The sequence below is a fragment of the Strongylocentrotus purpuratus genome, unplaced genomic scaffold (assembly GCF_000002235.5).
Source record: "Strongylocentrotus purpuratus isolate Spur 01 unplaced genomic scaffold, Spur_5.0 spur5_scaffold_16, whole genome shotgun sequence".
In the NCBI taxonomy this organism is placed as follows: Eukaryota; Metazoa; Echinodermata; class Echinoidea; order Camarodonta; family Strongylocentrotidae; genus Strongylocentrotus; species Strongylocentrotus purpuratus.
In genome coordinates, this window is record NW_022145601.1 from 26,242,039 (window position 1) to 26,260,615 (window position 18,577).

General features: G+C 35.3%; 1 protein-coding gene across 6 annotated transcripts in view; it reads right to left on the reverse strand.

Moving 5' to 3' along the window:
- The window catches only part of LOC579383 (mesenchyme-specific cell surface glycoprotein), a 32,967-nt gene extending 15,478 nt beyond the window's left edge, over window positions 1–17,489 (reverse strand). For all 6 annotated transcript variants that reach the window (XM_011677657.2, XM_011677658.2, XM_030987159.1 and 3 more), the window contains exon 1: window positions 17,261–17,489. In XM_011677657.2, the coding sequence (XP_011675959.1) occupies window positions 17,261–17,465 (205 nt within the window). In that variant the 5' untranslated portion in view covers window positions 17,466–17,489. The remainder of the gene's footprint in view (window positions 1–17,260) is intronic.
- Window positions 17,490–18,577: the final 1,088 nt, after the last annotated feature.

Sequence of the window (18,577 nt, forward strand, 5' to 3'; positions counted from 1 at the left end):
TTTGATTGAAAGCAATACAATAATGTTATCGCCTGTTGCTTACCTAAAATTATCAATTTACTAACGGTGTGATATATTCAATTTATGAACCATAAATGTTTAATCATGAAACCTTCATGATTCTGTCTGTTTTAAATTGGGGAGGTGCCCGAACTATAATTGTCTCTGACACATTGGTTCATTAGCAGAGTTACATTCGGATGGATGATCACTATGCTGTGATTTAGGAGGATACACGTTTAATTGACGCTTCCCACCTTCTCGATAATGCGTCTACAACCTACCATTACGAAGATAACATTTAATGTGTATTAATTTCGATCTCAAAATTGCCAAATGATACTTAATTATTGAAATATTTTAATACTTAAATATTTACACAATGCAGAGGAAAATTGACGAATCATTAAAATACATGCATTTTATATGATTGAATATTTTATGTCAATAATTACGTACAGCATCAAAATTTGTTGAATTACATGTAAAAACTTTTTTTTTTTAACTTTATGCGTGGTGTATCTTTTATAAATCGAAAGGTAAAGTGATGAAATAAGCCTATTTTGGGTTTTGAAATATAGTTTTGTTGACCTTGAAAATATATATATATAAAACATCGGAAGGGCTAATTTCCAGGAGAACTGATTGAGGAATGAAACTGAGCTGAATGATGTAGTAATATGAATTTGTAGCTGTCTCGAGTTTGATGCCACCAGCAAAACATTTTTGGGGTAAAAATCAAGCGCTTTGAGAAGAACAAATAACAATGTTTTGTAGGACGAGATAGCAGTTTAACGACCATTCATTAAAAAAAAAAAACAGTCAACTCTCCCGTAATCCCTTTCCCGCCCCTCTTCCCTGAATAACACTTCCGTTTAATCTAATTGACTAAACTAATACAGTCATGTACGTTTGTAAATATAATTTGTTTGAAGTGAATGAATTGTTATCGATTGTTTATAGCTTTAAGTCATAATGAGATATTTTATGAGGCCTCCGCAAGTGTTGGCAGTGCAGGCACAGACAGTTTATGATTGGGTTATTCTATGCAAGGCACACACACATACACACGGACGCATATATATGCAATTGAACGGAAGACTAAAGAAAGATATTTCTTCAACTTATTTCAGCTAGAGCTAAACAAGTCTTAGTTCAATATAAGAATTATGCGGTTATTATATGAATCTGCATGCACAATATATTTTGATATAAATGCGTTTGCTCATACAACAAAAACACATTACAATATAGAGATTGACATGCCATGCTTTCGACTATGATGTAACAATACATAATATGATCAATATAAATCATAACAAATGGGGTATCATTTAACAAAAAGAATTAAAATACTTTCTCAAAATACTAAATATAGCGATGGTTATGCCATGACAAGAGAGATATAATCGATCATCCTTGAGTTTCCAAACATCTAATGAGGGGTTTAAATAGAAACATCATTCACTTGTCCCACACAGTGGTAATTCATTTAACCAAAGAAGGAAAAAACATTGAAACTTATATATAAACATCACCTGTATTGATGAAAGATATGTAAATCCTGGCAGTGTTCATAATCATAGGTCGGTCTAATATACTCTTATCTAATTAGGAAAAACACAATTTATCTTGCCAGTTAATCATAAGGCCTTCAAATGCAGAATGTTGGCAACATATTTACTTTTAGAGATGGGGTTCCACGATATTTCTTGTTGTATTTTAAGCACCGATCTCATGCACAGTCTCCAAAGCTCACACTTAAGTTAATGTTTTTTTTATAATCAATATTAATAATAATAACGTTTTATTTAACCAGGGTAGCCACTTCAGTTATAAAACTGCTCTCCCAGCGGGCCCTGCATAACATAACATGTTACTATTACCCTTCTCCAATCTAATATGCTGAGCGCCTAGCTAGAAGGCAGAAGGTTCCATTGTTATAAGTCTTTGGTATGACTCGGCCGGGGATCGAACCCACGACCTTCCGTTCATGAGGCGGACGCTCTAACCATTGAGCCACCATGCCCGGTTAAATTCTTAATAATTAGGGGATAATTTTTTGAAAAAAATATCCATTAATGATTATGATATCAATAATGATGATAGTAGTAGTACTAGTAGCAGTAGTCGTAGCATGATAAGTAGTGATGATTATGATAATAATGATACTACTACTACTACTAATACTGATAATAATAATGATGATAATAATAGTAATAATGATACAATAATAATAATAACAACAACAACAATAATATTAGTAACGATGATATTCGTAATAATGGTAAAATTGATTTTAGTAGTGATGTTAAGGTTGATATCAATAATTATAATTATAACAGAGGTGTCGTAGTTGAGTTGGGCGGTTTCAACACTTGACTTGAGATGCGAAGGTCGTGGGTTCGATCCCCAGAATTGCACGTATATCCTCTAGAAAGGTATTTTATCTATATTATTTCTCCTCACCAGACGGAATACAAGTGTTGATGTGGTTGCATTGAAATGTGTGCGCTTGTAAACTGGCGACTGGTCAGAATACACCGCAGGGAGCGTAACGTTTGCAATATCCTGTGCGGAATATACCAATTGGATCCAATGATCGGGTTAATTGTTATTACTATGTACGTGTATTTAGAGAGTATTTTAGAGCCAATTCGGGGATATTTTCCTCCATTTCCACACTACTCTCTCATTAACGATACAATCTTCCTCTACTTGCATTAAGGAGATACCATAAGACGAAATTGTGACGAACCGGATTGGATTACTTCCTCTATAAACGTGCCAATCTTAAAAAGAGACATATTAAAGTAATTAAGATTGACCGACCGCACCGACCGAGGAGGTTCCCGTTATAGCTGAGATATCACTCATCTCAGCCTCAGGGGGGAATGACATCACTTCCCTGCTGAATGTGAAACATGCCACTACACACACAAACAGAATCAATGAGTGGGCGGGTGTGAAATAGAATTGGACTGACACCTCCCCTTCCGCCAACAAAATTAATCCACTTAAAACAATTATGAATTATGAAATGGGAGAGCCTCTAGACAGAATTTTAAAATTCTTTTAGGTGATCCTCAGGTATTGGCTGGTGCTAAATATCATTATGTTTATATTATATCATTTGTCAACCTTGTGATGTTTTGTATGTTATCATCTTGCCTGGAAATAAAATAAATAAATAAACAAATGGGAAACGACTACACTCAGCAATGTAAATTGAATGTTTACATCCATGCAGAAGTGCGCTATGGTATTCATTTGATAAATAATAAGTAGGAAAAATAATGATTTACCATGGGTAGCCACCAGAGAGTCAATACTACACTTCCTGCGGGCCATGTTATTATCATCCCTAAGCAAACGTGAATGAATTTCCTTGCAAAGGACATGAGTGTGGTTTGTTCAAGCTGATTCTTCTTCCCCATTCTTTCCCCTCCCCCTTTCAAACGTTAAGACTGAAAAGTATGGAAAAGGGGAAATGATAAAACAAACTGGCCATGAGTGTCAATGAGTCATTCTTACCTTTTCGCCTATCAATAAGAAATATCGCGATAATGCAAGTGGAACAGTTTGCATACAGTTGTAAAGTGTCAAACTCTGTTTTGTGACGCAACTCCATAGGCCGATACAGCGGCCGAAATGGCCGGCGCCCACAAAAAATAGAAATAGGGAAACATTTTTTTTAAGGAAAGTAAAGAGGGTGAGGCAATAACCCCGATTCATAACCGAAACCTCTCTTCCTGAAAAAGATACCCCCCTGACAATCCTTGATACATGCTTCCAACTCCAGTATCAGAGGTTTAGTCTGTTCCCTTTAAGTTTGACCTCGTCTAGAAGAGAGGGACAACGGATATTAGCTTCATGTGCTATATTTGTTCTTCCTTTACGATTAAAATATATTAATCGCACATTCTATCTAAGGTTTTTTTAAAAATCTTACCAGCCGTTTAAAATGCGACTAGATGTTGGAAACAAACAGGTCATGCAGTTTCCAAAAGGAAAAAAACGGTCCTATTTTCTGACACTCCTATGTTCTTAAACATAGAATTATACCTAAAAGATATATTAGTTTTCAACTATTATAACATTTGTTGTGTGTTTGTTTGATTTTGATTTCCTCATTTGTCAACATAATAGAAAGTAATAAACAAACTAGGTACATATACAAAAAATAAGTCAAAAGACATATATAATCAATCATTTTCATACAGAATGACACGAATTCAATTCTCCCCTCCATTCCCATCTCTCCATTGTGACAGGGGCATTAGTCAATCTAAAGCTAAATCATAGTCGGGGCAAACTAAACATAAATTAAACAAGGTCATCGCATCGCAAATATCCACCCAAATATATTCTTCCTAAGAGCTCACACCTAATTACTTCGTACAGCAAATTAGCAACAATCTTGAATAGTATTCTTTACTTTTCGTTTTGAGGTCATTCCAACTATCTAATACACTTTGATTATCAAGATGGCTATGTTTTATGTTCTTTTCTTTTAAGCCTTTAAGCTGTCTGTGTAAGTAAAGTCATAGGAGGTTTGAAAAAATGAACTTAAATCTTCTTTAGTCATAGTAGTCAACAATATGACTGTGACTTTCAAATCAACGGACCATTTTATCTTCCCATTGGTATTAATCCATACGAGGGTAATCACTCTGAAAAACCTTATGAAAGCACTTTTATTTATATTTATTTGGCTCAGGTTAAACTATGCAAGATAGCCATGACAATACAGACTTGTTTTACGTTGGATACTGTATTCAGCACTTTATTCCCGAGATACATGTTCATGTAGTAACACTATCTTTTTTCATGTCCCTCTCATATTTGAGTAGATTAATAATATCCCTTTTGGGGGTAATCCAACATCGAATATTCCTAACTACATCACTATTTACATCTTAGAATTGTTACTTGTTTAATATTTGTTTTGATAGTTGTGTAGATTTGTGTTTATTCCAAATGGTGTGTTAATAAGCTTGGATTTTGACACCGACATTCTTAACAAGTAGACATATTATGATCAATTACTATGGCACTCAAACAATATGACTTCCTCCAACCCCATCTCTCCATGTAGACAGGGGTGTTAGTGGACGGCAAAATATGAGTTGATATATACCAAAAACCTTCTCTTTCACCATTTTCACTTTCTCATTACATCAAATCTTGGTAATAATTATGCCTTCGTTGTTACTGCTGTACTACTCATGCACACCAGGAGCAATTAAACGGAATATCTGATGAATTATGTGACCAAATGGACACTTGATCACAGCAAGTATTCAATCAAAAAAATATACCACTTATAGTCTATTACAAAAGGGTAATCATTAGATGCATGGTCAAATACACTGCACATTCAAGGGGCCAGTATTTGTGTATATGTGTGTATACACCGACAGGATAATATAGTAGGAATATACAGATACATGTATGTGTCCAAGAAAATCAAATACAACTTTTTTATCTTGTAATGAGGTTTCTTCGTTGAATTACTCGTAATGAATACACGCGTTTCTTAGATAAGTTCAACATTTCGTTCTTAGAAATTCTCAAACTTCCATTTCTCTTTGTTCCCACTTGAATTTGACTTCCCGACAGAAAGTACCTTAAAGAATATCAGGTTCACTCATTAAAGAAATGTACAAATATACGCTTTCCTGCTCGTTTAAAGGATGAAAGCTTATAGAGGTCATTTAGTAAATTCCCCCAGTCTTTACCGCAAAGTATTAACATTTCTCTCAATTAACTCAAATCTGTCGGATTCAAAGATTTATTAGGTCAAGTGGAGTTAAATATGAGATGACGTCTGTCACAAATTGGAAAGGAAAACTCTATAAAAACTCTCAGGATTAGGAACTTGAAACTCGTAGAGAATGTCTTGAAGTTATTTGATTGGGGAATTCATTTTTCAGAAGAAATCGCCACTTTTAGGAATGACTTTTGAAGATACAAACATGTTCAATCACTTGGTCATGACAAATTATCTAGATATAGATTTATATTATATTTCAACTAATCACTTTTGTTATCACGTTATCGATCTTTGCAAGAACATTGTTCCAAGCAACTTTTTAGTATTTGATAGTCAGGGGCCACAATACCGGGGTATTTCGGGTTAAAGTAGTGGAAAAAGTTATCGTAGTATTAGTAGTAGTAAAAGTAGTAATTATACTAGTAGTAGTAGTAGTAGTAGTAGTAGTAGTAGTAGTAGTATTAGTAGTAGTAGTAGAAGTAGTAGAAGTAGTAATAGTAGTATTTGTTGTCCTTGTTGTTGTTGTTGCTGTTCTTCTTCTTCTTGATATTCTTGCTCTTTTTCTTGTTCTTCTTCTTGTTCTTCATCGTCATCTTCTTCATGCTGTTGTAATAATATAATAAGCAGAGGTAGTCCTACCATTCCTAATGGTTCCTGCTGCTTGCTTGAAGGCAAAGCATTTGGAGAGGGATTGGAAACTTTTCTCAAGTTAAGTGCTGTGCTTATCCTTCCATTTCTAAGACTTTCTATATAAATAAAAACGGAAGATGTAAAACTCTAAAAAGAAATCAGAGCCATCTTGAGGGCACTCTTTAGCTGACTAAGTGGAAGTCTGATGCATTAGATCTCTCAGCCTAGTCTCAATCCAGGTTTTCGTTTCCACTCCCCGTGGACCAAGCCTGAGTTTCCGGGATAACCTCACCCACCATGTGCACGCAAAATCATGCTCTCACATGACGGTATGGAGCACTCCGTCTTAAAAGCGATTAACACTTCAATGAGATCATCTGTCGCCAAGCCTAGACCGCCCACTCAAATTATATTCCGAAATGAGTAACAACTATTATTACTTCTAATGGGAGGAAAGGTTATAACCATCCTGTTTTTTCCATGCTGTTTGATATTGACTGACACGCATTGCAGACGGTCATCGCAACACTGTTTAATCGATGTATGCACTGGGCACTAGACAAAATTTACACCATGTATGACACAGTATTGAAAACAACTGTTACATCACAGTTCTAGTTCTTTTCTTTTTTATGATTTAGAAATATTTCTCGATATTATAAAATGATACGGCACTTGTTGTAAATAATATAGGCACTCTTAGATTTTAAAACTTTTGATATAAAAATGAGAAGCAGATATAATAATTATGAATTGAAAACAATGGGAGTTATAGTTAGTGCTGAAAATATGTATGTCAACCATATCTTCTTCTATTTACCTGCACTCATTAGTACCATCAATTAAATTGGGTCCCCCCCCCCCCCAACCTCTACCACTCAAACTTCTTCAATGAAAAATACACAATACTTTTAATAAACCTCCTACCACCACCACCACTACTGTTGCTTCTTCAACTACTACTACTGCTACTGTTGATGCTGCTGCTACTACTTCTACTACTACTACTACTACTACTACTACTACTACTACTATTAATACTACTTCTACCACTACTACTACTACCGCAGCTGCTACTGCTACTACTATTGCTACTATTTTTACGGATTCCTAATCAATACAATCCCTTTTGAATATATTCTAACAAATCAATGGGATACTTCACTTATTACTACGACTAATATTATATCTATTAGTTAATACTTTTTCATCAACTAACTACCTTACGCCTCGCTGTAAGCCCCCTTTTGCTAAAGCTTTAGATTGTTTTATTTAATCTTCTCCATTAACTATGAAATGCCAAAGAGCATAGCTAGTACGTGCGGTATTAAACAATGAGTTACAATTCCTTCAATAGAAAGCGGAAGAGAAAATAAGACATGAGGCCTCTCGGAGGAATGAGCTATTTTAGGAAGCGCTGCATGATGATGGTTGTTAGGCAGTACACATTGTCACGTATGTCATGATCACAATCCCGAGTTTCCATGTTGGGGGAAGCGCAAGAGAATGTACTGACGACATATTTTCGGTAGTACGCTCACAGTAAGAAAGAATGTTGAATGTTACTGAAATATCTTCAAATGCATTTTAAAAGTTGTGAGTGAGTAGGCTCAGTCATCATCGTTTGTTTTGTTGTTGTTTATCGCCTTTTTTTTTGCCTACTTGATATTTCTTTATGCAACTATTAGCCTTCTCTCTGTATTGTCCATTATTCCCTTAGCTAACACCGTATATATAAATATATATCTCTCTCTCTCTCTGTCTCTCTCCCTCCCTCTCCCTCCCTCTCTTCCCCTTCTTTCCCTCAATCCCATTTCCATATTTCCCTCTTCTGTCCGTCTTTCCTCTCTTTCTCTCATACGTAATAATTGCGTTATAATTTTCTCTATATTTGTCCCCTCCGAGTGCCTCAGCTGCTCTCTCCTGTACTAAATTACTGAGAGTAGGACTGATGCCTGACTTGCCTAGTAAACTTTTAACAAACACGTGTGCATACATATCAAGGTTAGATGAGTCAAAACCTCTTTCCCATGACACGGCTTTGAAAGATTTCCAAAGGCCTACCAAAAAAACGAATCACACATAAGACACGTGTAAGTGATATAGACACGTACTATTTATGGAATATACATATTGTATGTGCTCTAGGATAAGGGACCTACAATGTAGTAGGATCATGGTCGAATTTTGAAGGGAACGACTGAAGACCAGCACAAACCAGGCCTAGAAGACTAGAGATCCACGTGTTATCTCCCTTAAATTACGAGTACCTTATCTCGTGGACTCTCTTTAAGGAGGATCCCGAGACGGAACACTACAGTATAGAACGTTGGTCTTGTGGGACCCTCAGAAAAGAACAGGGTCCAGGAGGTTAAAATTCTTGGTCACGTGTGCCGTCGGCCAGGCGGATCTTCCGGGCACCTGTCCGACGGAAACTTGTAATATTAAAATAAAATAGGTTCATACAATGGACTAGATAAGCGTTTGGAATACACGAACCTTAAATAAGACCTCACACTTAACCTCAATTCCTTTTAAAACAGGGTCCTTTTATGAAAATATAACCAGTGTCCATATAAAAAACTACCCCACTTGTTGCTACTGCGAATATGTTACATGAAACTATAATTGAAACGGATTAATTTGTGTCGATGAGAGCGAGGAACCGAATCCTTGCCCTAATGGAGTGACCAGTTAACGGGCAAGTTTTTTTTAATTGTTATTATTTTTTGTTTAGGGTGTACCTTGAATTTTTTTTGCAGTATTATTATATCGTATTCATTCGATACATGTACATCATACACAGTATTTCAAATTGTATTACATAGCATATAGATTACACAATATATACAACTCAATTGAGCAGTCCATGGCAGTCGAGGGCGGTCAATCACACATAAATGCGAAATGAGCGGACCCCTCCGGTCCTCATTCATTCAATTTTCATGTTTATTATCACTGTTTACCTTAAGATGTTCCATTTCTCATTCAATGTTTTTCGTTCAGTAGCAGTCTTTCTTTCTTCTTGTTCGCTTTTAAATAATTTTCTTTTGTTTCCTCAATGCTCGAAGGCCTTTTTTCTGCTTACTTAAAAATAAAAGATATTTGATTAATAACACAACGTGATCAATTATTTGCCTTAATTGGATTAATTGCAAGTTAATTGAATAAGATATCAAGGAGTACATGTGACAGGATATCGCTACCATTTAAGATGTTGCTTCGAGAGGTCAAAGACACAATGCTTTGTCAAAAATAGTGTAATAATTACGTGTTTTCTTTTATGTATATAGTACTATGACACATGCATGGCTGATCTTAAAATCTTCCCACGTCTCCGGAAAACCGACCAGTCTCAACTAATTTGCAATGGTCAAGTTTCATTAATCTTAATATGTCAAACACACACCCCGCTCATGCAATTAGTGTTGCCCGTTTTATTTATACGAACGAGTAATATAATTCCCATAATTCGTTCAAAGGAAATTGGAATTACCCTTGAAAAATTAAGGTTAAAGGCATCGTTTAACAATGTTAAATCTGAGATGCATGGCCCTACGTATTATCATTGTCTGTGATATGGTGTAATAATGAGGCCCTACAGAAATTGCGCTTCAAAATGATCACGAAGTGCCTAAAAAAGTAAGAATCTTTGAGTGACCGGTTTTACCATACTCATTTTTTCCATTAGACTGTAGTGTTATGAAAACCGTTAGGAAAACGAATTCTGACATTTCTGATTCCAATCATAGATATCTTGATAATCAGACAGGCGATTGGCTTGTGAGAGTCATGGGATTCACGTATGACCTAAAGGATTATAATTATGATTGCAGCATGAGCTAAATCTAGGATTTTTTTTAGAATCTGAGACGAAGTTACCCAATCCCTTTTAGAATACAACAACCAATGTTGGTATATCACTAAATTAAGTTGCTTATTTTGTATACTTTCCTTAAACAGTTATATTCACACTTAAGTAACGTCATTGTAACAAATAAAAGCATGACTGTGCTATTGATACATTCTAACAATGATTGTCCATAAATCTATTTTAAGATATTATATTGAAATTTTGAATTTCAAATTCAGTTGGGCAGTGTGTTAAAGACCAATACACATTTTTTTTTTGTTATGTGAACACATTTTCTTTTCTAAAGCATGGAAATATGTGTTGTTGAAGTTAACACTGAACTTTTTCAATCTGTCCAGGAACAGGAAGTAGCATGAAAGGTCGAATAATGTGAACAATAGGATTATCATCAATCGGAAACGTTTCTACAGAGCATGTCATCTTTGATTAAAAATGCCGTCAAATTTATTGATTAGTTAATCCCCACTATTCCTTCATTACAGACATGATGCCATGTCATAAGTATATCACGAAAGGGTGTGTCAGGCCGTGACGTTAATGGTATTAAGCTTCACGGGACTTCTTCTAACCATATAGAACCGACTCAAGCACATGATGAGTACCTTCCCACTATAGCAAGGCCTCTGTTGTTGACGGCTCACGTAAACATGCATCCATCGAAGTCTGGCGTCTATTTTTATGGCGGTGTGGTGTGGTCAAGGATTGAAACTTCCGTGCTCCCGATTTAGAAGGAACATCCTGCAGGAGAAGAAGGGACGTCCGTAACACCTGTCTAGTGTCTAGTACCCATAGATTATCACACGGTTGTTTTTATCATTAATTAAGATTTTCAGTATCTATTTCCGTTGCTAAATGTTATTACTTAGATTCTCCCCTAATAGAAATGACGAAATGATGTTACAGTTTGAGCAGTGTTATCTACCTTTTTTAATTTCAGAGCTTAACGTGTTCTAGAAGGGGTGATCTAAGTGCCTACTATAGATACAACAACGTTTACTGTACGTATGGCTGTATGAAAAAAAGCATTGTAATACTGTTTATAAAGTTATACTGTTTTTCTTTGATTCTGTGACTTCATTGAATTTCGATAAAATATATATTTTTTGAGACAGCACATGTTTAATTGAACATGTATCAAAGTTATCAGCCATCAAACAGCTATATCTATTACTCGATCTGTAATGAATGTTCAATTAGTTATCCGCCATCAAACAGCTATATCTATGTGACGTATCTAAATGTTGATAAAAAAAAACAACTATTTTGGGAGACTGCAAATGTTTCACTGAACATGTATTAAAGTTATCAGCCATCAAACAGCTTTATCTATCACTCGATCTGTAATGAATGTTGAATAAGATCAAAACGATAATATTATTATTGATTCATCATAACATATGAACTTTACAGTATAGTACTGTGTCACTTAGATTGTGATGTATGTTAGCACATCATAAATAAAAAGTTCTGTTTTAGATTTTTTTTTGTTGATTCTACACTATTAAAAGAATTGGAGTTTTGAGAGAAAAAGAGGAGAAATTTAATGCATACAAATAAGAAAAATAAGACTTCACAATGTAATACATGTACTCTTATCGATTACATGACCGCCATCTTGGATGATTGTGTCTCTAAAACAAAAATTAGTATGGAAACCCCATGAAGGAGATCAATATGGCGCCTTTGTCAGTCGCTATGAAGCCAGTCATGTGGTAATTATATTATCACCACATCAGCCACATTATCATGTATTTACAAGCCCTCAATGTCTCAAACAGTTGCCTGTCAGCTGATAGTTTACGGCGTCTATTGTAAATCAATACTGAACATAGACGACTCGAAAAGGAAGCGATGGGGAAGGTGTAAACCTAAAGTTGCTAATTAGTCTGCGCGCCATTTCCAGGTATGGGGGGTCTCGTGGGTGTTGGTATCAGACCATGATATGACTACCAATTCGAGGACAATGACGTAGCCATCATCTTGGACAACCTCGAAATTCTCCCCCATCAGAGAAATAGCCCATTTTATATTGTCATTTATTTATGTATTTCTATTCATATTACACAAATTATTCAAGTCTATGGCAAATATTAGCATTGATTTGAGGAAAAATACATAATGAACTGATTGGGATCTAAAACAAAAAGGTGATTTTCCTATCAAAGTACAAAGATTTTTCGAATAAAATGATAAAAGACGAGTACGGCGAGCTTTCATTATGGACAAAAGAATAATAATTTCCAAAGAAAATAAAATTCAAAATTACTTTGATCGAATGCAGTGAGTATACTAAAAGAAAATATAATGAATTTTCCTTAGAAAATAAATTGATTAAATACAACAATTGATTGGTCAACTTCGACATCAAACATTATCCAATAATATAGCTATTGAGAACTTAAAGAACTCAAACATTATTTGTATATGTTCTATTTTTTCCATGATACATCTTTAAGACACACAAAATAAAACGATGAGGATTATGGATAAAAGTCGATTTAGGGGAATTTTATTTCTGTCACTGAGTCATTGCAAACAAACAATCACATTTTGATGATTTAATTGTCGCATAATATTAGACAACAAACACGATATGATTGTTCATGGACAAAATAATTGTAACCCTATTAGGGAATGTCAAAATATTCTGTTTCTATTGTCTTTGTCACTCACAAAGCCACATAATTTGGCGTCGAGGTTAAACCTATCATTCCTTGTATTGAAAAGCATTTTGTTAATACCACTGAGACATCACAAGCAATCATTCATCAATTTGGCTGTCTCTCAAAGATGATTCATCCCGTTGAAAATCTTGCTTTACAAACACTAAACATACATGCTTTCATTTTCGCCTCAATTTGGATAATTCAGCAATATTAATTTGTATTTGAAGGGATATACCCTAAGACAATAGGATGTCTTTGCCAGAGTATAATGATACGTAATTCATTGTGGACAAAGGCGCTGTATTGAGTCTTCTTAAAATAGCCCAGCCTTGTTATTCTATCGTCTGTCCGATACAGGCAACCTGAAGGCCTCTACCCGAGGTCAAATTATTTTCATATGTCCTGGGAGTTTATTTCATGAAGATCTAAAAAAAGGAATTCGTCGCACTCTGACTATAGATAATGGCATCCGAAATGTATTGCGTTAATTAACGTGGCCCTTAAATGTCGTTTTAATTTTTTTTTTTTTTGTTAGAATACATGTTTGAGTTGACATCAATAAAAATTATTATGAAAGAAATCTCTTCTGGCCAATGAGCTAATATTGTATTGGGTAAATATCAGTTCATCTCAAATTCAAAACTAATATGTTATCAAATATGTTAGCAGAAAATGGACTTCCAAGAAAGCTTACAACTATCTTACAGGCTTTTTTTTTTTCTTCAAAGTTATGTAAGCTGGAGACTATATGCAACAATACTTTAATAATAAATTGAATTATGAACACAATACTGGTCACCGATGTCGACCGATAAGTCAACAGATTGTACATGAATCACTTATAACCCCCCCCCCCCCTCCCCAACTCCACACATACACACACAAAGATGACTGTTGATTTTAAGCTTTATTGGATTTATGCCCTTTATCATTTCATCATTTATTCTATTTTACCCTCTTGTGGGGGGAGTGCAAGGTTATAATGAGACTCCTTTCAAGACCCACCAAATAGTGATTATTGTAAGGAAATTTGTATATATTAAATTTTATTGTGAAAATCACAACAAGAAATCTTGAATGATAATAGTTATGAGTGCTGTAATTTTAATGGATCCTATCGTGTACCTACTTGACACCCGGACCACGAAAAGGGATGTAAAATGCTTTGTCAAGAATTCCAACCCTCAACTTTTCAACTTAAAGTGAAGTATAAAAGCCACTCACTACCGTGCTCCCTGAACTTAAATAATAACTTAACATAATAAATGACGTATATTACGACCAGTGTCCAATTCATAAATTTCCAAGAGGTTGTGAACAAAAAGGTGAAGAACTGAAAGAAAAAGAATGTACCAAAATCTTGTTAACCTTATTTGAATCATATGAATCGGTGGTGGATGTGTAGAGTTAATGCATGTGTTTTTGAGAATAGAAACATCATCTCTCCTATCTTTCGGTTCAAATCCTCACGATATATCATTCCCCATATTCTGTTTTTTAAAGGAATATGATTCATCTTTCCTCGAATGTCTTAAGATGTCTCAAAGTGGAATTGAACATGATCCGTTGTCCCAGGAAATAAAGAACTAAAGAACTGCTCAGACGAGTGACGAGCGAGTGGATTTGGTGTCGCTATTTTATATTCTGTCGCTATATTTCAGGAGGCGAGTTGGCTCAGTAAGTAATGCACATGCATGTCGAACCACAGATTCGTGGGTTCGAATCCTACCAAGGTGGATGACCGAATCACGCAATGTGTGTTAACGTGTTTATCCCCCTTTCATAAGACATAAGGTAATGGAAACACTCCGTCCCTCGGATAGGACGTAATGAATCCATGTTTATCGAGGTGAATCACCATCTTTGCCAATCCCTAGTTAGTTTTATCGGGAGGGGAGACCCGACGGACACAATGAGTGATTTAGTTAGCTTTTCTCCTCCCAGTCACAGGTGACGCCAACTTCTTTAAAGGGGTAGTCCACCCTGATATATCAAGTTGGTTCTACTAGAAGCAGAAAATGAGAGAAACATACCTGTACAATTTTTTAGCCAAATCCGATTAGAAATAAGAAATTTATGAATTTTGAAGATGGAGTCAATCAAAAACTCACTAACATTTCTGTGACGTATCTTGCGAGCCTCCCTGTCATTTGCTCTGCACTTTAAAAAGAAAATCTGAAATTCATAACTCCCCAAAGAAAATTCTCAATTGCACATGCACCCAAAATATGATTATTGCATATATGTTTATATACAACCTCTGTATAAAACAAATATATTCCGTCTTCAATAACTAAGAAAATGAAGTTTATCAAATTTACTGTACAGAGCATATTTGGAAGGGTCTCACAAGATACGTCACACTGTTGCCAATGTGTGTTTCACGGATGACAACTTCAAAAAAGTTTAAAACTTTTGTTTTTCCTAATTTTAATCGGGTATTGCTCAAACTTCACTCATCTATTTCTCTCGGTATATTTTCTGCTTTTATTAATATCAGCTAATCATCGTGGTGGACTACACTTTAACTTCATGCAATATAAACACTTTCTCCGTGTAAACCTTTACACATCATAGAGAATATCATCACGTACATGCACTTTATAATGGCTCCGACTGGCAGAGTGCACCAAAACAATCACATTAATAAGTATGAACGAAGTCTGAAGGATGTAACACGATTTAGAGCAAAGCAGTCCTCGCGTTAATAGATTTATACGGCCATGTTGTGGAAGGGCGTGTCCTTCGTGGAGAAGGCTTTTACCCGTGGTGTAATCAACAAGTTTAGTCGCGTACATTAAGCAGATAGCATTTGCGTCCACACAGTAAATCGTGCTTTCGATGATTACTCATTTAATCTAATAAAGGATGGTGTCTACGTGAGCACATACCATCGATACAAAAGTGCATATATTTAATGCATGGATATTCAGAAACTTAATAATGAAGCTAAATATATACATAAAATCATCTATAATATTTTTTCATAAAGAAAGAACTTAATCTGACTAATTCTGAATTCGACATTCATATTTTCCTGGAAAAGTGTTTGTCTCTCACTAAATAGGCAACCAGGTAACAGAAAACGAATCGTTACGAGTAGAGCCTATTCGTTTATAGAACATAAAACACCGATGACCACTGCCTTGTAAAAAAATGGTTTATCATCAACAACGACCAATCTTGGAGAAAGACAAAGATTTTGTTTACTCGTCGAGTCAATTTGAAAGACAATGATTGAAGGACAATAATTTGATAAGATGAAGTCGTGAAGACTTGGTATAACAACAAAAAATACCACTGAATATAAATCAGATAACACGTTTCCAAATTAATCTACTATTACCCATCAAATTTTTTTTTTTATCTGATTCTGATTCTTTCAAAACTCATCTCAAAACATTTCTTTTCAAGTCTTGATCGTTTTTCCTGTTTACACGCGCCTTGAGCACTCCACAAAGTGGATTTGGCGCGATATAAGTTACATTATTATTATTTATTATTATTACATGTAGATTACTGCATCTTATTTATATGCATATTCCTTTCTGGCCATTTTTACCCTTCTCTTACGCGATGTATTTATATACATGATATCAGTGACCCCACTATCTTCTGTTTTAGACAAATCTTCTCACTATACTGCCCGAGGCCTACGCAGAGAGACCAATTATATTTTTAACTTGCTGGGCCCCTTGCTCAAATCCAACCCTGTGAAATAATGCCTGTTGACATGAATCATCAACGCCTCGGATTTGATTTGAGGTCTTAGGTACTCCTTGTATCCTTGTTCCGTTTCAGATAACTTCGTTTAAGCCATCTGAACCAGAAAGTGTTAAAGCAATACAACTACTAAAGTATTCCTTTTTTAAATTGGCAATACTTGGATTTGGTACTATTGCCATAGTCTGCATCATTGGTCTACATTATCAGATTTTTTTTAATGCAAATTAACTGTAGCAAAACCGAGATTTCGAATTTTCCAACATTTTGTCAACTTATGAATTTTCAGGCGTATTGACCCTTCAAGAACCTATGGTTTCAAATTTCTTAGCAGCGCACCAAAAATGAACACCGTGTGAGCAAATTTTTTTTGCTATTTTGTGTCGGTATATTATAGGCCTATTCATGTATATGCTATATGTCTATTGTTCTAAAATTTAAATCTTAAGTTACTTAGCCAAAGCATAAACATGTGGGCAATGCCCTGAATGAGTTATTACCAATAACTAAGTTTGTATTACTTAGTTTGTCATAGCAGTTTGTATTTAATAAACATCAATCAAATAACAAGAGTAACTTTTGTGTTCTTACCAGCACTGTATGCCAGTTTAGTATCCATATCGTAAGCTGTTTTGACGGCTGCATCTTTATTGATCCCCCAGGATTTCTTCCCGGCAACATAATGAGGCAGATAGATAGACGACACTGGCTTGATGGTGAACACGTTTGTCTTCTCTTTCTTCTGCCCGTACACAACACAGACAGAAAGTACCAAAATCGCGCGAAAACAAAACATGACGAAGACTTCTTCTATTGTCTCCAGGTATAATTTTGTCCCCTGGCTTTGTAATATCAGCTGAAATTCAAACCTCGTTGAGCATACGTAGTGACTGCATTCCTCAACAGTTATGGAGGAGAAGAGAGCTTGAACCTGTGAGCTCTGCAGTCAAAATAAAGACTGAATGAGACCGAGGGTAAGTGCAGAGAGAAGGTTGCTGTAGACCCAGGACAGGAGAGGCTCTCAGCGAGTCACTAAACGTGTCTTCCGAGGGTTTGTCGGTTGAAGACTGGCAGGCGGATGAATCGGTTTGCAGGCAGGAAATGAGTCTAAATTTGCCGCGGCTTACCAAAGCCAAGTTACTAACATTGGAAAGACGGTGCTACTATTGATATGACCTGATGCCGGTTTGGCTTCATGGCCGAACGGTATATCTACCGCCTTCTTAATCCCGCATGCGCCATAATGAATATCGGTAATCATATTTCAGAAGTTTCTGAGATTGTCAGGTACTTACGTAGGTTGTAGATGTGCTGAAAATGATATTTTCACAAAGCGTATCATTCCAAAATGTTTGGCTTTCTATTAATTTATAATACGGAGTTCGAAGATTTGGAATAAACGTAGTCAATTCAAACATTAGGACATTTGATTCATTTGTTTTTATTCCAAAGAATGATTCATCCATCCAAAAGTTTCAAACAAAACCTTAAGAATAACATGATGTAAGCAAGTTAATTTTGTTAACAGACTGTACTTACGAATGATTGACCAGAACTTGGAAACTAACAATGAACAAAATAATAATGCAATATTTTGTTACTTTATTTGCAGAAAATTATGACATGCATGATAACTTTAGGTAATAATTTAACCCTCCCTATCCGACACTACTTAAAGATAATGTTCGAAAACTTAACAAGAAAAAAGTTGTAAAAAGTAATTGCATTCCCATGACGTGAATTGGCTGATTATTTCTTCAGCTTCGAAAAGCTATGATTTCCACAACATAAATAATTATATATGAGACACAGTCCTCTAACAAACAATTTCGCCTAGCAATTTTAAGGACTTTGGAGAATACATTTTTTTAACAGCGTCAAGTAACACCTCCTAACGCTTGTGGTCGT